Below are 22,369 nucleotides of genomic sequence, written 5' to 3'. Positions count from 1 at the left end.
ATTTTAAGGTTAGGCTACATAGCTATCATTATTAGCTCTGTAGAAAAAAATGGTCGACTTATAAAAATGTAAAAATGTCTGGTATTACTATCTTTGTGGAGACATTTGGTCCACCATAATAACCATTTTATTTCTACTGCATACTGTATATCTCCAGCGCATTACCATATTACCATGTACGAGCACAGACAGATATACATCTCTGTGCAGGGAGCCTGAAATACCATATGGATGTGAGTTAGTGTTGCATGTCCATCAGCATTCATGAACCGTTTCATGCGGAGACATGTATCCATTTCACACTCCGAGACACAGCAGCGAAAGGTCGCGCACTGGCTTGCAATTGACGTTGGGCAAGTATAGATTTAGTAAACACCTGTGTTTGTGCGAGCGTACGACTAAGAGAACGAAAGAGAGCAAAAAGGTTGACATGGCTCCATTGCTATTGAGGAAAAGAAGTGGCCATCAACTTGCCTTTCAAATTCTAATCAGTCTCTTCTTTCTCTCTCTCTCTCTCTCTCTTCCTGTCTTCTTGCTCATCAACGCCGTCATCAACATGATCATAATAATCAGATCTCTCATCTCAGAGCTCCGTAACACCTGCTGTTCCCTCTCGAACCGTTCACCTCCCACATCCTCTCTGCATCTTTATTTCTCTTCGCCATAATCATTAAGCTCGCTGTACAATCATTAAAGTTCTATTTGTTTAGAGCAAAACCCTGCAGCGTTTCTCCCAATACTTTCCCCACATATTGTGGGAGGAAATAAGCATTTTTCAGTGAAATAGATGTATAATGTGTTATATACTAATCTGGAAGTTTAAACAAGAACGCATATGTTATCTATTTTAAAAAGGAATAATTGCTTGTGCTATTGTCATTTAGCTGTATGTTTTTGTCCAGAACAGCACAGCAGTTAAGAACAACGGCTTAAAGTATAATTCCAAACTCTTTGTGATTGTCAGGATGAAAAATAACCATGGAATCTGTGGAATTCTGCATGGGTGTTTTTATAATTCCAAATGCAACTTTTATATGAAAGAATCATTATTTTCATATGCAATATTCTCTCTCTTGTACTGCTAATAATAACCACCTGTACGAAATCTCATTATTTAACTCTCTCAGTCATTCTCTTAGTTTTTTATATTGTATTTTCTGCCTGCTGTTTCACCTTTTGTGTTTCATTTTCTCACAAACCCATGACATTTTTAAAGCGGCCGAACGTCTGACACCAAGTGCCTCAATGTGTCACTTTCATAGATTTTTCTCTCTCTTTATATATCTCTCTCAAGTTATATCTAATTACAAAGTAGCCAGAACTCATTTTAATCTGTGGCAAAGCAGCTATGTCTCACTTACAGCTTAGCATTGCCATTTTTAACTTTTTATTTGTTCTTTTTTCCTAGTTTCCATAATCCTAAATCTCTCCTCTTCTGATCTTCCTCTTGTTTTTCCATCTCCTAAATCTGTTTATCCTGTCCTCTCACATACGGCGTAATCCGGATCCTTTACGCCTCGTAGTCTTAAACATACAAGCACACAGAACTGGAATGAACTGCTTCTTCTGCTCATATGCACATCCTTCATTTAAACAAACCCTTTCTGGAGTAGCGCAGTGAGAATTTCAGCACATTCTCCATCTATCAAGAAAACTTGAGTTGAATGTTAGCTGGCTGGCAGAACATGCAAAAACACACTTCTGTGTCCCCTGGTGAGGGACATGATTGTCCCCCCCAGGACAACACACACTGTGCATTTGTGTATGTGTGGGTCTCTGTATCACCACTAGGCACCATCGGAGAGCCGCGCTCTAATGGTGATAGATTCTTAGCAGAACGGATGGGGCTCCACTTCAGATAAAGTGGGTCATGTCTGAGGAGCGGCGATGAATTTGCACAGTGCCAAATCCAAATGCATTAGCCTCTCTGTTTTACTTAACAAGGCAGATGACGGAAATGATGGGAGGGGTGTGCTGCACTTCTTCCATCTGAAGAACGTATGTACGGGTGAAAATGAGTAAGTATGTGCATTAGGAGGTGTGATGACTCACTCTGACACTGTAATACAGCAAGCATGGTTATCTATTTTGTCCTATTTTCTTAGGTTGCCTCATTATGATTTCTTTGTTATTTTTTTGCTTTTATACAGTTACAGTTTTTTATACCATCATTATACAGGACAATGAAGGGTAACAAAGAAGAGAATATGGAACTGGGAAATGACTCACGCGGTACAAAAACAGCATAATGTATTCCAGTGGCAGCTTAGAGTCACAGCCTAACAGTGTTATCTACTACTTTGGGAACAGGAAAGCTATGTATTGCTGTCAGTAACAGTCACAGATTCTGTGATATTGTAGAGTTTGCATTTGTAATTCGAAGAGAAAAATGTTTAGTGGTTAGTAACATATCATGGTTGGGAAAACATGTTTTTTACGCCCCATACCCGAACCCAAATCCTTGCAGATTACATTTGACCTTAAAAAAATACTTCAATTGGTAACTTAAAGGAAAACACCAAAATTTTTCAATATTTTACTATATTCTTACCTCAGATTAGACCAATTAATACCTACCTATCTTTTTTTAATGCATACACTTAATCTTTGTACAGCGCATCGTGAATGTGTTAGCATTTAGCCTCGCCCAATTCATTCCATAGGATCCAAACAGGGATGAATTTAGAAGCCACCAAACACTTCCATGTTTCCCTTTTTTAAAGACCGTTACATGAGTAGTTACACGAGTAAGTACGGTGGCACAAAATAAAAATGGCGATTTTTTTATACGGATAAAAAATGAGAACTATATTGTATGGCAGAAGAGCACTTAGTTTGCAGCACTTCGACATCTGGCGCAGTAATATTGATGGACGTTTGAGGGAGAGTAGTCAGGATGTTAGTGTGCGCCGAGGTGGAAGTGCTGCAAATTTAGTGCTCTTCCGCCATACAATATAGGCTGCATACTTGAGATCTTGGCCACTTGAGAGTGCATGCACACGACACGAAGTAAGTGCGCAAGACTGTCCCATGTCTTCAAACTGGCAAAGTGCAGTGACCTTAACCGACACTCACCCCCAAAATATCTCAAATACTGCTTCGGAGCGGTATTCAGGCTAAGCGTATCCCATCATGCAACATGTTCTGGATGTAAATCGTGAGACATTTTGCCCAAACCTCGCAAGATTTCGCAGAAACTTTTAATTGTAAGTTAATAAATGGATATTACATATTATGTTGGTAATAAAACAAAACATGTTGCACATTATTGGTGGCAGCATGTATTTTGTAAAATATCTGCAACTGCTTTTATCACATAATTAGAAACAACATTAATGGTGTCCTCTATTCAGGGACTACTGAATAAACAATAAACTTTAATACATGCACAAAATGAAGAGTTTTTAAAGGTGCAAAGAATTCTGCTTCTGAAAGTTTCATGTAAGTAGATAATAATCTTTAAATGTTCATTTATTTATTCATTTGTTTATGTGTTAAAGAAAACTTAAAATATATAAAATATATATTTTAAGTAGCCTAAAAAAATAAATGAATATGTTTTGGTGCAAACTGCTGCCACTGCCTGGATTGACATTTTTCACGTGCTAAGTGTGTCCCAGTGGGTAAATAATTTTTACATGCATCTTCACGCCCACTATAACACAGGAAAATACAGGAAATGTGTCATGTAAGTAGTGAAGTGGTCAACTGCAAAGACCACAAGTATAGTTATTTGGACGCAGCTTTAGTTCTCCTTATTATCTGCTTAAAAAAATCGCCACGTTTTATTTTGTGCCACCATACATACTCGTGTAACTACTCATGTAACAGTGTTTAAATAGGGAAAACATGGAAGTGTTTGGTGGCTGCTAATTTCATCCCTGTATGGATCCTATGAATGGGGCTAGGCTAAAATTCATGACGTGCTGTACAAAAATTGCACACATTGAAAAAGTGCACACATTGAAAAAAGATAAGTAGTATGTATAAATTTGTCTAAGTTGAGGTAAGAACATAGTGAAATATTGAAAATGGTGGTGTTTTCCTTTAAAACTTAAGTTGAAAAAAATCTGTTTTTTAGGGTTTAATCCAACTTTCACTTTTTATAGTGAAGTTATGCTAGAACATAACTTCCCTTCTCATAGAAATTTTTTAATGACTTTTAACCACATAAGTTTCAAGTTCATAAGTGATGTTTAGTTGGTTCACACAAATGAACAAGCAGGTGAAAAATATCACTGGACACTTTGTATAGGTTAAGATTGTGGATAACCTACTGCTTTACCCGCAAGTGAAAGATTTCTCAAACTGCCTCATATAAGTTTCTCATATGTAAGGTGGTGGTGGCCTTGATAAGCTACACTTTTCATGGATAAAAGCCTCTCTGTCCGTCTCAAGGGTGGCTCACATTATAGTGTAGCGACACAGAACCGCAACTGAGCCACTTCAGTTTTTCAACTTGCCAACTTGGTAATTGACAGCAACAGTCGAGAATGTGGGAAATATTGAGGAGACAAGAGGAATAGGAAATAAGAACCAAATGACAGCTCAAACTCATTTTAAGCACATGAACACCACAGCTGGCGGCGTTGACAGAAATGCCCTGTGTTAAAGGAAACCCCACTAAGGTCCTCTATGGCAGGGTTTCTTCAACTTTATTAAACTAAAGATCTCTTTCATTACAGTACACTGTTTGTGGACCCCCTCCAAGAAACCGGGTGCATTAATAATAAAACAACTGTCAATCAAAAATTGTAAATCCAAAGTTCTTAACTAACAAAGTACAGCAGTTTTTCTATTTACTTGAAAATCAAACTTAAATATAATATCACTGTTGGGGTAGACTAAGCCTTAATCTGGATTGCTAAAAGCCTATTATCCTCATTTAATTAGATGGCACTTGCTTTGGTAGGGCAGTAAGAACCAATATCAATACAGCAGATGATGGATTTATGTCTATCTACAGTAGATTCACTGATGAAACACACCTGTGTGTAGTATAATGCAACTGCAAATAAAAATGATATTACGAATCAAACAGTACTGTAACAGTTAAAACTGTTAATATTGCCAATCTTACAAAGCAATAATATGCTCTGCAACTCATTTTAAATCGTGATGATGGCCATATGGACACTTAAATGAAACCACTTCTGATTGTAGGCACACATTAGAACACATTAAATCATTGTGCATATTTACAGCAGTAATAATCATTTACATGCAAGTAATCTGAACTTCATAAACTTTGCAGGAGCCCAAGACCCATTTAGCCATAATGGCAAGCTTTGTAATGCGCTAATTTGCATTACTAATTAGAACGTGCATATCAAACATGTTTGAAAAACATCCATTCATTCTCAATAATGCTTGAGGTTTCAGGGAGTGCTGGAGTCTATCCCAGCTATCCCATCTCAGACAGAGGCAGGGAAGCATCATGTACAGGTTGACAGTCTATCAGTAAAACATAAAAAAATATATATATTTGGGTTTTGGGGATTTTTTTTCTTTGAAGCATGAAAACTAAATTTAGAGCTGTGCAGCAAAAACTGTGCATATATGTATTTATTAAATGAATGTAGATTTACATAAAACATCAAGAATGACCTGAAATCCCAGAAAACATGCTAATAGATGATACATCCATTACCTAAAATGCATTAAATAAAATGTGATAAATATGCATGAGTGTGATCTGTTCAATATTGTGAAATGCAGTAATGCATTTTAATGTTTTAATGATATGATTGGAATTTGCCATCACAAAGGCTACATTAGACTGCAGTGTGATCCGTACATTGCTCTTGTTGCCACATGCACGTCATCATACAGAGTAGGAACAAGCGTCTCGTCTCATCAGCCGAACACACTAGCTCTTTTCTGACAAGATATCATCATGAGCCGGCATGTTTTTATTAGATATGATTAGATCTGGATCATTTCACGTGCAGTTTCCATGTCTGTGTCAGTTATCAGATCTGTCGGAGTTGTGGCTTCAGCTTATTTTTCTTATTTTACACGTATATTCAGTGACGTACGGATCATATTTTTATATCATTTCGGCATTGCTGATTTGGTTCTATATTTGGTCCTCTTGTTGCGAGTCTTGTTTAGCTAGCAAACCAGGCCCTGGTTAGAGAAATGGAGCTCTGTGGTACAGCCTATTTATTTGAATCCTGCAGGGCATAATGGGTTGACCCATAAACATTAGGGGGCAGATTCCTGAACAGGGCTAATCCTTTTAGTCCCAGACTAAAATGCATGTTTGAGCTGCCTTAATTTAAAAACATCTTGCCCAGACATATCTTAACATATATCAGTTCTATTGTTTTGTTTTGTCTCAATATGTAGCAATGCTAACATCGCAGTCAAAATTCTTAGGCATAAAATCTGTTTCCGCCCATGCAGGACTTTTTATAATGCGTCTCATTCTATATTCAATCCTCGTTGCATGGTTGTAGTATGTTTTCACTAAATACGACAATAAATACGTCAAGTCCGACCAACGAAAGCGTTTGATATTTAAAGCTTTCCACCCGGAGGTGTTTTTAGTTCACAGCAACTGTTTCAAAGTTTGTGTCACATTCAACCAGTCAGTGTGCTTCAACTAAACTCTGGACACTTATGAAAGGTGGGTGGACCAACATATATATCTGTTATCTAGGTACTGAAAAATGATAATCTAAATCTATGGAGGAGATTGTATTAGAATAAATTGCGGAAATTTGAATATTACGTTTTTGGTAATAGACTACAGTAAACGCCCTGTCAGAACGTCCACTCAGGCATCGTTCTAAAAACCATGGTTACCATGGGTCCAATGCCCATTCCAACTAAAGTCTGATGTCCATTCTGACTAAAACAGTAAATGTTCATGATTTAATTTGAAAGAACTAACAAAATTCTACCTTCTGTTAAAATTTCATGAAAATATCTGATAAAATGACAAATTTACAAGCAAAAACATGTGAATAAGCAGCATTTTTCCATCACACACCTTCCATTGACATCCATATCTAACTTTTTCCTCATAATATCATAACTTTCTCAATCCTCAACGGATTTTTACAATCCACGTATCTTTGTAAATGGGAATGTCTGCTCTGTCTAGTCATGTGATACATTTTGAGCTTTGGGGTTTTTGAAAATGTTGTCACCATACAATATGCATACCAGTATTGTAAGGTATATTTGTAAAAAACTAATTAAGAACGTCCTAATATAACTAAGACTCAGTACTCCGGGATTGATCTAAACCCTGTCCGGGAAACTGGCCATTTTAGTCCCAAACCCAGCATATTTATGCCATCTCCTGATTACAGCGTTTGCATCTATAACTGTCGGTTTCGGCTCCAACAAGATGATCTTTCGAGACATTTTCATGAAAACAGCATGCTAGAAAACAGGCAGTGATTGAGAACATGAAAATTAATTTGCTTTGCAGAAAATTATTAAGTCATTAATTGTGATATTGACAGCAGGACATTGATCAGCAAGAGTTGCCCTTTGCATTCACCGCCCCCCCCCCTTCCACCATTTCACAAAAGCACACAAAAAACAACTCTGAATCCTCGCAGGGCAATCGCTCCTTAAACACAAAGGCCTGTGTTGGTGGACCTGTTTGTATAATCACAGTAATTTTATCGGGAGCCACTAATAAAGCCTTCGATGGCCATCCATAGGGCTTTTAATTACCTCATGAGCCTCTGCATTGATTCTTTTCCTCCATCTTTTCAGCCTTCTCTCCTCATCGCAGTCTTTTATTAATATCGCAAAGCAATAACAACTGTGTCACAACCCAGATTTCAGCAGTGTAATCAATGGGATTAATTCAAAGCCAGAAGACGGATCTTGTCGACTGCTTTTAAGGCTTTCTGTTAGGTCCCTCATTCAGATGCACATACAGCAACCATTCTGCTTTTCCTCCTGTTTTGCGCTCCCTGCCAACTCTCGCATCTGAAAGAAGAGGCTGGTGAAGTATAAAAGGATGCGATTTAGCCACGAGATAGATAGAGAGAAAGAAATGTGAAAGTTAAAGATGCTGGGGATAAGGTGGGGGTGTGAAAAAAATGATTTGAAACCATAAAACCATGAGTTACAGTGTGACAGCAGCTTGCGGGCCGTGGGAGTGTGTGAAGTATTTGAACTTCAGGCCACTTGGACATTGTGTGGATAATATATCACCAAAAGGCAAAAACGTTTGATTGTGTATGCGTTAGTATTGGTGAGAGTGTATTTAAACAAGCAGGTGACTATATAAAACTTTATAAAACACATGAGAGTCAAATATACAACCAGCATTGACCATACACCTATGTGCTTTAAAAAGACAAGTAAAAATAACTTGCAAGACGTCTCGGTTCTCTATATTATACTCTTTGGGGAGTGGATGTTTAGCTTGGTCTTTTAGTTTTAGATTACAAACAGTTTTACGGGAGGACTGAGGTTTATATTGTTCAATTTATCCCCTTGTAAAGAGATTTGTGATGTATGTACATATATCTTAGAAAGTGTCATAAAACATTGCATGGGCCAACATTTACCCCTGATTGATTTACAGGTGCATTTTTTACTTTATGAGGGTCCATTTATCTGTAAAACACCACTTGCTATTTATTTTATGCCAAATATTTCAACTGAACCGATCACAAGTCTAAATAATAATAGCTATTAAATTCTGTGGTTGAATTCTAACCCTCAATTAAAAACTTTACCTGGTTCAACAGAGCAAACTGATCTTTACAAGAGTGTCAGACGCATTAACATATTAACACATTAACATATTCATTCTCTAATGCTGTGTGTTCAGCACAAGGTAAGTTGCGAGTGCGCGAACGAGCGTAAATGGAAATGTGGGCACGTACGAAAGACTGGGGCATGCTGGGAGATGCGTTTGGAATTTTAATGACGTGTATGATGCACACCACTAAGCCAATAAAAGCTAACACCCATAGATGCATATTACCCACAGACCCATATAGATCCAGCCAGTGCTCTCCTATATTTTGATATGCACATAAACCTTTATGTGATATCGCCTAGTGGGGAGAAATGGAGAGCAATATATAAAAGCTGAAGCTATAAACTAGGCTTGCAGGCGAAGAAATAAATCTGCGGAAAAAGAGAACAGAAGAATGAGATAAGGAGAGATATATCTGCTTTACATTCCTAAGCATTACTATAATGCAGGGAGATGAGAAAATTAAATATTCATGCGCGTAAATAGGTTTAAACGTCCCACTGCTCTGCTCGAAGAGCTCTCGGTGGACATCAGCCAAACTGTGTGGTGGTGACTTCAAATTCAGAGGGACAGAAAACAGAAAGATAAGCACAGAAAGAAAGTGAAAGTGAGAAATGTGAGGTAAGTTTGTGATAGATAAAGTGATGAGGGGGAAAGATAGTGGGAGTAATAAACAGGAAAGGATCAAATGAAACAGGAAATTCCAATGGACTAAAATAGAAACGTAGAAAAGATCAACTATAAGAAAAACTCTAGTACTGCACAGATGCAAAATGCACACTTCAGCAAGTCCCAAAGACAGATAGACTATATAGGATAGAAAAAGAGCAGACTAACTGTTGATGTATTTCCTATTACGTAACAGTCATAAATCCATTGTTTTTTAATAAGTGCAGGTAGTATTAGAAGAAATTATGCTCTCTTCTAGAGCACCTTATCAGACAAAAATCTGTGTAGTGCATTAGAAGAGAAAGTAAATGCTTATTTGATCTAATAATGAAATGAAACGTCAAGGACAACACTAGCATAAAGGTGACCTCGAGGCAAACAGACAAGGCCTGAAATACAAAAGTCCGATTTGATTTGAGGTCTTTTAGGATTGATGGGGAAAAAAATCACAACAGATTTCTAGTATGCAAATCAGCACTGCCACAGGCGTCCAGTCTGGACACCTGGGCACAGTGCGCTGCTACGGAGCACCTGTCGAACACTAACACACACAGGTTTTGCTACAAAGCGTAGCCCACGGCCACAACTACAAAATCACCTTCTCTTACCATACTGATACCACATCCTAACCTCCCACAAGGGAGAAATGAATGGCCGCTTGCATTAATATGTATTTGTGTGTGTTGGTGTGTGCGTGTTATTGAAAAAAAACAGACACGGGCAGAGGCCGAAAGAGAAATAGAGTGAGAAACACTTTATATGAAAAAATCTATACAGATGTCAGATCTGCAGTCTCAGTTTTCCTCCCGGGCGAGAAACAAGAAGCATTTTAAACTGCCATTTCTAGCAACCTCAAAGAGATTTATAGAAATGGCTCAAATGAGGTCTCGTGATCAACCTCCCGACTGTAAGGCCTTTTCTGTTTACGGGTGTGCAAGTTTACACGACAATTCTGTGTGCCATCAACCAAACCTTTAATCATTAAAGCTTCTGCTAAGTTTAATATTCTTAATATCCTAAAACAAATAAATCGCTTTGTCTTCTGCTCTCATTCATCTCTGAGCACAAGCAATCTAATTTTTTTAATTAGAAATTTCCTGTAGCAGAGAGTTGTGTTCCTCGGAGCTTCATTAGTTGAACACGCATATAAGATGAAGAATTATGGGTAATTAAAGCGGTATATACTGTATGATTCCTCTCTTAAATGAGTTTCTACAGTCTCTGGCTGATATTTACCTCAAAATTTGTGTTTGCAACAAAAAATGATCGTTAATATAACAGTTTGGGCAACATTGGGATTACCAGCAAGGCAGAGCGGATCTGACTCATGCAAGAGACGATAACATTATTTCTCTTTTGGATGAGCTGCAAGATTGGTGAGTGCTCCAGGTTTGCTCTCAGGGGTAAAAAGAAACACGGCAGAGTCACAGCCACATCAGTGTTCGCTAAAATTCTAGCGCTACTTATTACACATCACCTTTTCCCCATTCTCATAAGAGCTCCCGGGAGTTCAGTTTCCGCCATCACCAATCCTCAAGGTCGGCGGTCAGGGATGTCTCGCTTCGAACCGAGACAATCTCGGAAACGTAATCCATTGTTAGAGAGAGTAATCTCCTGCAACTGAAGCCCGAGGAGGACAAACTCTCCGCATCGGCCTAACAACAAGATGACCTAGCGTTCTGTGGTTTTTAGCAAGCAATAAAAAGTTTAAAGTCCAGTGAAATTAAATTTAAACTTTTTCCCTTTTAGTATATATATATTTTCTCTTTTAAGAATAAATATAAACGGGTATGATCCAAAACACTGACAAAATTATCATACAGAACAGTAGGTACAGTACTATGGACCGTTTCATCAGACGCATGCATGCAGTGACGTTATTACGCATCTGGTCCGAACTTTGCTTCCGGTTTCTGTTTGTTTAATGTTCCGGTTTCTAGTTGCTGAAAACAAATACCTCGTCGAAAATAACAAATGTTTTGGTTTCCTGGTTAATCTGTGTGTTGTTTATTTTGCTTATTATATAAATCAGGGATGGGCAATTTCGGCCTGGAGGGCCGGTGTACTGCAGAGTTTAGCTCCAACTAGGGATCGACCGACATGGATTTTTTTTAGTGCCGATACCGATTTTTGTTTCATCAGCCTTAACTGATGACCTATACAGGCTGCCAATTTTATTGAGCCAATATTTGGAGCCGATACTGCTTTTGCTCACTCAATTTACATCATAAAAATGACACGATGATGCCAAATGTTACAATTCTCAATTTAAAAGGTAACATTTATTGAACTTAAAAAAACCATATTTAATAAATATTAAAAACAGGTGAGGGTGCTATGGAACCATGAACTGCACTCTCCACAATGACGAGGAACTATCAGCAAAGGATATTGATTTCTAGCATTTTACTACTACAAATATATATAGAGATGAGAAATAAAAACCTGCTTTGTCTAGCTATGATCAGCTGTTAGGCCGAGCTTTCGATGTTGTAATGGAAAGGTTGGTTTTTTTTAGTCACATAACATGCGATCGCTTGCGGCTTCCAGCACTCCGTCTGTAAATAATGGCAGAAAAAAATCGGCCAATGCCGATACACACAAAACTCGCAAAAATTGGCCTGATATATTGGCCTATCACTAGCTCCAACCATAATTAAACAATTAAATAATTAAGCGGCCAATCAAGGTCTTATTAGGCATACTAGAAACTTTTAGGCAGGTGTGCTAAGGCAAGTTGGAGCTAAACTCTGCAGGACAGCGGCCCTCCATGAACGAAGTTGCCCATCCCTGAAATAAATAAACTACTTTAAATGGATTTTGATGTTATTTATTCTTAGCAGAGTCAAAGCCGCTTGTTTATGTTGTTACTGCTGAAACCGTCTTTATAGTATGAATAAGGCTAGTATGAATGAATTCTGATGTACTACATCCGCCATATTGATACAACACGTGACATGCGTCACTATAACAACAAGTTGGTCGTTAACTGGAATGCGCAATTTAACCACAAAGGACAGCTGTTTAATATATGTAATTGCATTTTTTCATCTCCACAGGATAGTAAAGGGTCCATCAAATGAACACTTTGGGATCTTGTAGGAAGTAGTAGGTCATCTGGGTTCTTTTTGCCTACTGTTTTTGAAATACTACGAATTTGGACATACTAGTACTCGCCTCGCCTACTAATTTTCGCTAAGTATATAGTATGGAGGCAGTCTCAGACACAGCCAAGGTCTTTGCTGGACTGTGCCATAAATAAAATGCTATTGGTTGTTTAAAAAAAAGGGGGGAGCGTCTTCTCAATAGTACCATTCTGTCTTCCTGTTTCTGTTAAACTGACATCACATCAAATAATACTGCACATTACAAGGCAGGACGAATGTCACCAGTGCCGCTTCATCCTACAGCCGTGGTTTGAGATTTAATTCCAGAATTAACAACAACTTTCGATGCTTGTTGTTTTGTGGTGTCAATGTATTTGGGCTAATGAAGATTTATTTGCCGCCTACTAATTAGCCAAGATCAAAGCAGCACGCAAAGCCCAAATTCATTGTTCTCAGTGGGAAGGGGTCGCTGTCGGGTTGATTTTTAATAATGCCAGTGGCTAGATGTAAAACTCCTGTGGCTGTGTTTTTTGACATCGATCCAGATCTGAATTGTTTATTAAACTTAAATCTCTCATCAGCCCAATCTCCAGATAGTCATTATAACTGCATGCATTTATATTGTGTATTATGTTTGGTGTTTCCTCAGTGGGAGCTCTATTAACTGCCTGGCTATGTATCACAGAATGTAACCCTTGACCCACGACAGCGGCGGGGATAACGGTGAGAGAGCACATGAGAAAGTAATCTGCTTATGCACCGTTCCTTACCAAGTTATCTGATGGGTTTCAATCAGGTCCTCTTTTCATTTACCAGCACGATGTTGAGTGCCGCAGTGAGCATATCAATGACAGCAGAAGACTGGGAAGGAAATGTGATTGTGTTTGGGTGCGTAAGCGTTTCCCCCTGACCTGCCACTCAGATCCAGATGGGTGGCTGGCTCACGGTAAAATGTCCTCATTGATCATTTGTTCCCACTTTATAGCACTTTGTTTTACTTTGTGGCAGTCACTTAGAGTACATAACTATTCGTTTTACCAGTTTATATTCCTTCTCTCTCTCCTTCTCCTTTACTTTATTCTAGACTCTTTCTCACCAACGATGCCTTTAATCTTCTCAGTGGATACGGATTTTTTAAACCCGCACTCTGCTGTTGGTCTTTCTTCCCCCAGATCCTTCAAATGCTCATTTATTTTTGTTATTCCTCCCACCAACAGCCACTCTTCACTCTCTTAAATCAGGTCCGGTGCAGCCCAGCCTCTTTTTTCAACACAGCTCTTTTTTACAGCCCATTGAACTGTGTAGTGTAGGTGCTGAGATCTTCACGCCGTGCTCCTTTAAAGGGAGAGTTCATCCAAAAATGAAACTTTTTAATAACCTTTCCGTCATTCCAAGCCCCTTTCTTCAATAAAAAACAAGGGAAATGCTGGAGACTGTCCATATCACCGTTTTCCATGAAAGAACAACAAAAAGGGAATAAATAAACTGCTGTGGCATACTGTAGACCACAGTGTTCACTTTGACAAAGACAGATACATTTGGTCATTATTCCTAAAAATGAAACGAAGATATGTTTTGGTGGAAAGCATGGTTACCATGGTAACTTCTTGTAAGGATCATACTGAACCCTTCAGCTTTACCATTTCTAAACAGAAACAATGCGTCCCAATTGGCATACTTAAGTATGTATTGTCTTTGTAATGAGAAAATATATACATTGTAGTACATAGCAATAGTGTATGCTATTACAGGGACATACTAACGCGTAACTGAAGTAAGCATTGTTGGATGACACTGAGATGGTTAACAATCATATATCAAAATAAAACGCCTTGCGTTTCACTTTTTCTCCATTTATTGTTTCCTAGTCCCAAATGATTTCCAAGTCCCAATTTTGCATGCTACATGCAAAAATAAACTGTGTTTTTTGACAATTTGTGCTGAACAGAGTGTTCTGTCTTTATTTATACCACTTTATGCCAGTTCTCAAGGCTATGATCACACATATAAGGGTCTGTTTGTCACATAATAAACTGAGAATCAACTGAGATGTACCCTTGAGTATCACTTATTTGGTTCCTGTAAGGAAAACAGAATTGGAATATCGTGTGCATAGTTTAAGTGCATAGTTTATACCATAAAATTCACTAAGCATCACTAAACTTTTCCAACAAATTGTGGTCAATATCCGCCATTAGAGTGTCTGCAATTCGAAATCATCAAAAATAGTTGATAATCCATGTACTTTAAGGGTACTCATTTTTAATACACTTCATTTTGAGATTAGGACATACTTATTCCAATTATTTAGGATGGATAATAAGCGAAATTGGGACACGGGAAATTTATCATATTAAGTGAAAATCCACTCATCTCTTTCAGTTTCTCTCCTCCTTGCATGAGGATGTGCTTCGGGCAGGATACGTCACACAAACACCTGTCCTGAATAGGGTTGCTCCCGCCTGTCCTCTCTGCTCGTCCAGAGCCTCATTATCACCTCCACGCTCTCCACATAATATAATCGGCACAGGCGGCATTAGTCTCCCTCTCAAGAAGCCACAAAGCCTTTCACATGCACTCCATCTGGAGCCGGGGCCCATTTTAGTTCTAATGGGCCCTTCATCCAATCAAACCTTGTGAGGTCTTAAGTGCCACTCAAAGTCCTGTAATTATCGCAAAAGCCCGGGACCTTTACCGAATGTGGGCATGAAACAGAGACTCGACGGGAGTCATGTCGACAGGTGGAGGGATAAGGCAAGGGAATAAGAGATAGAGAAAGACGGATGATTTAAACAAGCGCAAAGTTTGCAGAGTCATGGCAACGCTGTGCCCCATACAGAGGAATGTTCAACCTCTTTGCCAATCAACCACAACACTCACTTATCTATTTCTCCGCCTCTCTTTTCATCTCCGGGAGCCTAGTGTTTGATTTTTTCTCTCTCTCTCTCTACATTGCCGAGTCTCTTCCTCATAAGTGTTTCAAATGTTGATTTTTCTGGTTTTAAAGAGAGCAGAACTGAAAGCTCACCATTGCTCAGGGCGCAGAAACATTATCAGACAAGACAGCCAAATAGAAAGCTTGCTTATGATTTAGGAATATTACTTGAGAACTATTAAACTGACATTTATCTCCATATTCATTAGAGCAAAAGGCAAATTTTAGATTGATGACTATTTCTATTCGCCACTTTCACGCTGTGAAGTAAAGATGCTGAGAAATAATGCACTGCTATTCTCAAGTTTTATTCTTCATGCTGAGAAAGATGTCGCCAAGTCCCAGACAGCAAATCTGCCACTCAGACATCTCACAGGACGGAGGAAGAAAAATTAGATCTGAATCAGTCTGCACTTCAGAAGCATGAAAGTTTAAAGCTGAATTATTGACAAGTGTGAGTCTGGGAAGCGACAGACAAAATCAGGTCCTGTATAAATAGGCACATTTTAATAATTCAGTGCAAGCACTTACATTTTCACAATGAATGCGCTTTGATTCAATCAAAGCAACCTGAAGAAACGGCTTAAGAAAGATAACCCTGTAAAATACTTTTTTTTTCATTACAATAATGGTCTAGTTCTTCTTTTGGGGATGACATGAAAGAATTATAGTGTAATTATAGCAAGGCGCAGTGCTCTTAATAACATCTGTATGTGACATGACCAACCAGCATCGGATTCATCTATTAAAAATTGCAGTCTTGCACAAGCCACCTCTCTTCGAAGCACTTAAGCTCTGAAATGCTACATAAAGAATTACATTTAATGCGGGTGACCGCGGGCAGGCAATGGGAACGAAAGAGAAAATTAAAGGAGTGTCTAATCAGACGAATCAGATTGAAGATAATTACGGTGAAATACATTTAGCGTGGCATGCCACCTGCGACATGCCCAGCCTGCATGACTACACCATGAAAACCAGCAAATTTCTCTCTCTCTCTATTATCTTTTCTCAGAGGTGTGCGCGCAAGGCGTTCCTGAATTTTTATGACACTTATGACTCTCCAAGTAGGAGAGGCAATTGTAGGATCTAAGCTGAAGAACTGCGTTCTGTCTTTTGTGATGTTCTGTAACAGTAGGTTCCTATGTCTCAAAAAAAAAAAAACATCCGTTTAGTTATGTAAAATATGTAGTGTATTAAACTGATGAAAAAAGCCAGGTAGCCATGTAACAGTTTGCTGCTCGTTCTGCCTTTGTGTGTATTTCAAAATGTGTGAGCCTGGATTTAGTGTTCACTGTGAAATTAAAGCAAACTGAGAAGCAACCCGAAGGCTTTGCCACACATCTTTTTTCCACACACTGGTAGGAGGTGCCTCGACTTAAATTAAATGTCAACATTTTTATTTTACTGAGGGAATTACACAACCACGGGCTGGAATCAAAGGATAAACCCTGGGCTTAAAATAAAGGCTTCCTCATGGCATTACAGAACAAAGTGTCAAGTAAAAATACAAATTTTGGCATTTCATGCAATAACACTGAATAAAGATAATCCTATAGCGTCTGTGCATATGATGCAAGAGCTGGCAGAGAACTGCTTCAAAATGCAATAGAGCTCTTTTGTTTTTCCGGAAGACATTTCTGGGAATCCCTGGACCAAGGTTATCTGTGATTTCACATTGTCCTCTTCCTGTACATATAATAAATCATGCAACTGTATAACTAAAACAATGGCGGTTTGTTAACCTTTTACCACAAATAGCTTTATAATAAGGCAACGACTATAACTGTAATGTAAAATTGCTTTCTATTTGAATAAAAAGGAAAAATCCATACACGTTTTGCTAAACTGCACTGCCGTTTTTGTGCCGTGGTTCCAATTAGGAGGCAATTTGGCCCTCCAGCAGAAGTTACATTGACAGAGTCCCAACAAATGATGAAAACAGATTCAAACGAATGACTCTCATATTGCTTGCCATCGAATAAACAAATAGAGATGATTAACTGTGCAGGCCCAATGAGAGTTGTGATGGGAGAGGATGTGCGCAGAACGCAGCACGTAGAATGCGACTGGCGCAGTTGTAGCCATTTACTGTGTGTGCTCGTGTGTGTCTGTCACAAAACACTGTAAAAAAAGCTGTGTGGAGAGAGAGACAGAGAGAGAGAGAGAGAGAGAGAGAGAGAGAGAGAGAGAGAGAGAGAGAGAGAGAGAGAGAGAGAGAGAGAGAGAGAGAGAGAGAGAGAGAGAGAGAGAGAGAGAGAAACAAAGGTACAGGGGGCTCAGATGGAAGACACAGGCTGCAGGCTTATGCCCAAGGGACACACACGCAGTCACTGCTCACAGTACACTCTGAATTTGTTGTGGTGGGGGAAAATGGGACCTTCAGAAACACGCACACACACACAAAGCTTTGTTTCACTGAATTAGTGAGTACTTACGGATCTAATAGGCTTTTATTCTTAGCATGTTAATGATATTTTCTATCCACTAAACCTCACCAAAACCATGATGACGTTATTAGAACATAACATGATTTTTTTTATCAGGGTGGGTACTGTTCATTAACTTCTAATGCTGTAATAATATTTTCCACCCCCCAATTCTATACATTCCTCTTAAAGGGACAGTTCCCCTGTCCTGGCACCTTTCTGGTGAATCAGTTCTTTCTGGTTATAGTAATAAACAGATGTGGATCTTGTATCTAAATCTCTATTGATTTACATGATGAGGTGAAGTGATGCACAGTTCACTTGTCGTCCTCCACCTCCCCCCTCCTCTCTCTCTCATCCCCCACCTCTTCTCCTCTCTCACCTCTTGTCACTGGAGAGATTAATGACAGTCATTTCCATAGCTCCTTCTTGACCTCGAAGATCCAAGTCAGTTCAGCCTTTTAAACAATGTGTACATATGGCGACAAACACGGACCGCTCACAAAATTCCACACATAATCTAATGTATCACAGACGCAACCACATACTGTAATATAAAAGTATGGCTGTGTGCAGAAAATGGCATGCATGTTTTAGTTTCAGATGCATAAACATCACAATCCCACTTATTAGCAAACAAATAGTCACACAAACCTGGAACAAGCTCAGACCACAAACGGCTATTGAATTTTAATGGATGATGCTTTTAGAATTTCAACTAGATATTTATGCTATTCTCTTTCTTCCAATATAAAAACCCAAATATATATGCACTTGGCACAAACAAAGTGACTTATACAGTGCATCACAATGTATACATTTGATCAGTAGATGTGCACCGTGCATGGGAATCAAACCCATGACCTTTGTCACTGCTCTAAAGGCAATTTGAGCTAGAAGAACACCAAAGCGCGCACGTGAATGGTGAGCAATCCGTGTGCCCACATTTTTAGACTTTTCTCTGATTAATAATTATTATTTGGTCCTCGTTTTACAAACAGATGGCACAGCTTGAGAAGAAGAATTAAACCGCCGCCTGGTATCTTTCAAGACACTCTTGTAATCCAAATCCCAGGGCAACAGCAGATGCACTTAACATGCGATGGCAAGCGTGAAATACGCGGCCCGTGTTGGGATTTGCTGTAGACAGCAGTGTGATGCTGCTGTGGGACAGAGGAGGACTGAATCCAAGTCCACATGAGCAGGTAAATATGACTGTCGCAATGGCTATGCGAATACGCATCTCTGCGTGTCGCACCGACACCCCACGAAGGACATCGGAAAGGAGGCAACATTCAAAAGCATGAAGGAAACACCGTGCGCGACAACAGAATGATGAAACAATGTCCAGTAACGAAAGCTATAGGCTCTTTATATACGTAGCTATATATGTGTATATGTACGCGCTTAGTTGTACGACGACATCTAGTTATCGAGCGAACTCCCTTCATCATTACTGGAGTCTTCGGAGTCAGCAGAGGAGCAGGTGACGCAAACTACTCCCAGTGATAAACATCAATAACGGCAAGTAGCAATCAGATTGTATTTACAGAATCTTACACACGTAAACAGGGAGAACTTTCAAGAGGAACCAGTTTCACATAGCGCAAACACCTTAAGGAAACAATCTTTTTACCATAATTTCTGCCATACATGATGGTGTGCAGCCTACGTATCGGACAGTAAAGCATGATCGTGTAATGTGCTGAATCCATGTGCATATGCCTCCAATGTATTCACTTTATAGCCTCGTGAAATTGAAAGCAATAGTAAATGGAAAAACACTTCATTGACATTCTCAATCGAGCATGGCAGGTTAACTTTAAAAGTGTTTCACCGCGCGCTAAATAAACAACGATCTTACCTGTACGCGAGCAGGACAGGAACAGCAGGAGGGAAAGAGGAGCGCAATACTTCCAAAAAGCAGAAAATGTCATCGTGGATGTAATTCCGTTCTCTCTGAATTAATTCCTCTTCCTTCGACAGGAATTAGTAAAACATGAGCGCGCAGGCTCTCACCTACGAGGCTTTTCTCAACTCCACTGTCAGCTGCGATCGCTTTTTGTTACATACCAACACTCACACATACACACTCATATGATACACTACTGAATTAAGGTGCGAATGTAGAAACGCCGGTTTTGTGTGCACGCCCACAAACCAATCGGATTTCACAATGACCGACACACGCCCAATAATGGGCGGGGATGGAATAATTATTCCAAGACAATAAACGTTTGTTATTATGGGGAAATCACGATATAAATCAATAAATATGCAAAACATATGTATCAATAGCACCGTAACAACAACTCTATACACCAAAGTCTGTTTTTCTATTGTGTCACGTGAACTGCTCGAGTGTATTGCGCAATATGATGAACTATTGTATTACAAACTTATGCATAGGCTATCTGATTAGGACTATTAAAAATTAGAATTTACAGAAAGAATGGCTTTTAGGTAATATATATCAGCTTCGACAGCGATAAAGGACTGTTTTAGTGATTCAGTACATACAAAGAAAAAGGATGTGATTTAAGTAACTATTTAACACAAGTCAAACTGAAGCAACTCGATTATTAGCTGCCAAACTAGCATAAAACCGCTACTAGCACAACAACATCTTACCGTAAAACTCAATTGTGCAATTACAAAACAAAGAAATTCAAAATAAATGACAGTTTATTGCTTGTGTTTAGCGACACCATCTGATAAAAGTGAGAACAACAAGACAGAATAAAATGTAATATGGGTTTGTTCAGTACAAAGGTTTGTACATGGTTGTTTAATTGGATGTCAAAAGAAAGAAACTGTGAGTCTTGTGGTTTTTATAAGATTAAAGTGATTTATTTTTCAAGCTACTCTAATGAGATACATACAAAGTGATTATGATCAAGAACACTTTTTTACTAAAATAATTTCCAAGCACGATCAAACTTGTTAGAAATGTTTGGTCACACAAATAATTTGCAAGTGGATACATTTATACAAAGCAAACCGCAAGCCATTTAAATGAGAAAATAACCATGACTGCTGACAAGCACCTGCTACCATTGAGAACCTTGAGACGTGAAATTTTACTTTCACACCTCAGTGTTTCTAATTACAAATTGCAGCTTTTGGCATTTTGAAGCTAAATAACAGTGAACAGCAAATGAACAGATGTAGTCAGTCAACAGTTTTAGAGAAATGTTTTGTGTGAATTAAAGGTGTTTCTGCAACACTGAAAGATATTGAACTTTACTCTGATTTGCAACTGAGCCATTTACAGCTAATGACTTTTAAATGGTTATTCAGACCTTTTGCTTGAAATGTTTACTTGAAAACACAATTGCTATTTCAAACTTTGTTTGCTCTAAAGAGTTGAGATTGCCAACACATTCTCTAATTCATATGAAAGAGAGAGAGAGAGAGAGAGAGAGAGAGAGAGAGAGAGAGAGAGAGAGAGAGAGAGAGAGAGAGAGAGAGAGAGAGAGAGAGAGAGAGAGAGAGAGAGAGAGAGAGAGAGAGAGAGAGAGAGAGAGAGAGAGAGAGAGAGAGAGAGAGAGAGAGAGAGAGAGAGAGAGAGAGAGATGTTGAAAGCTCTGTTTGCTTGGTAATACTGTTCTTGCTGTTTTCTATGGCATATGCCTTCAGTAATGAACTGTCATTGTTAAACCCCAGAAACCCCAGTTATTAATGGAGGTCTCTGGTCAGCCACACACTGGTAATAAACCATGTAAAATGAACTGTGGCTAGTAAAAGTAATAAAATGTGTAAGTGATAATGCCTCCAGTTATGAACTGCTGGACACTAGTAAAATTAAGGCATTGAAGGGTAAAATTAAAAAATTGAGTTGCTGTTATGTGTTGAATAGGGAGAGTACAGGCAATTCCTGTTCATGTTGTTTGTGAATAACCTTGGAAATGTCATATAGAGTTACAGGCCTGTAGCAGCATGTACGGATCCAATATGTTATATTCTGAAAGAATACCTCAGGAGTGCCCTTAGGCCTTTTCAATGTGGATTTTTTGTTTTTAGACAAAAGAGTTGTCTGACACATTTCTGGTTGTGCCTTTTTTGTCTTGTGTTTGATTGATTCCTTTATTTATGGATTCATTTATGGATCATTTATGGATTTTGCCCACCCATTGAGAGCTTTGATCAATATAAGAAAACATAGAAAAGATTCAATATTTATATGAATTGTTTTTTTATGTATATAGACATATTTCTGCCATTGGATAAGAACATAGTAGGTAGGTTCATTGAAGATGCTGGTATATTTGAAGAATATATAGCCTATCCAAAACCCTCATCTGACATGATTTCTTGTAAATAAGCAATAAAAATGTTATAAGTCACTAGTCAGTAATTGAAATGCTTTATTGCAACAATTGTCACTTTAGTCACATTGGTGTTTTACAAATTTTATTGTCTTTCACTGCAAAACCCATGCAAAAAATCTCTAATTCTAAAAAAGTCTCTAGTCATTCTTCACTATCCT

At 38.6% G+C, this 22,369-nt stretch overlaps 1 protein-coding gene across 1 annotated transcript in view; it reads right to left on the bottom strand.

Annotated features, from left to right (window-relative positions):
• The window catches only part of cadm4 (cell adhesion molecule 4), a 179,365-nt gene extending 159,362 nt beyond the window's left edge, over window positions 1-20,003 (bottom strand). The window contains exon 1 of the mRNA XM_065245687.2: window positions 19,745-20,003. Coding sequence (XP_065101759.2) covers window positions 19,745-19,817 — 73 coding nt within the window. The 5' untranslated portion in view covers window positions 19,818-20,003. The remainder of the gene's footprint in view (window positions 1-19,744) is intronic.
• Window positions 20,004-22,369: the final 2,366 nt, after the last annotated feature.

Source organism: Paramisgurnus dabryanus, chromosome 13, assembly GCF_030506205.2.
Source record: "Paramisgurnus dabryanus chromosome 13, PD_genome_1.1, whole genome shotgun sequence".
In the NCBI taxonomy this organism is placed as follows: domain Eukaryota; kingdom Metazoa; phylum Chordata; class Actinopteri; order Cypriniformes; family Cobitidae; genus Paramisgurnus; species Paramisgurnus dabryanus.
This window is presented reverse-complemented; position numbering and strand designations above follow the sequence as displayed.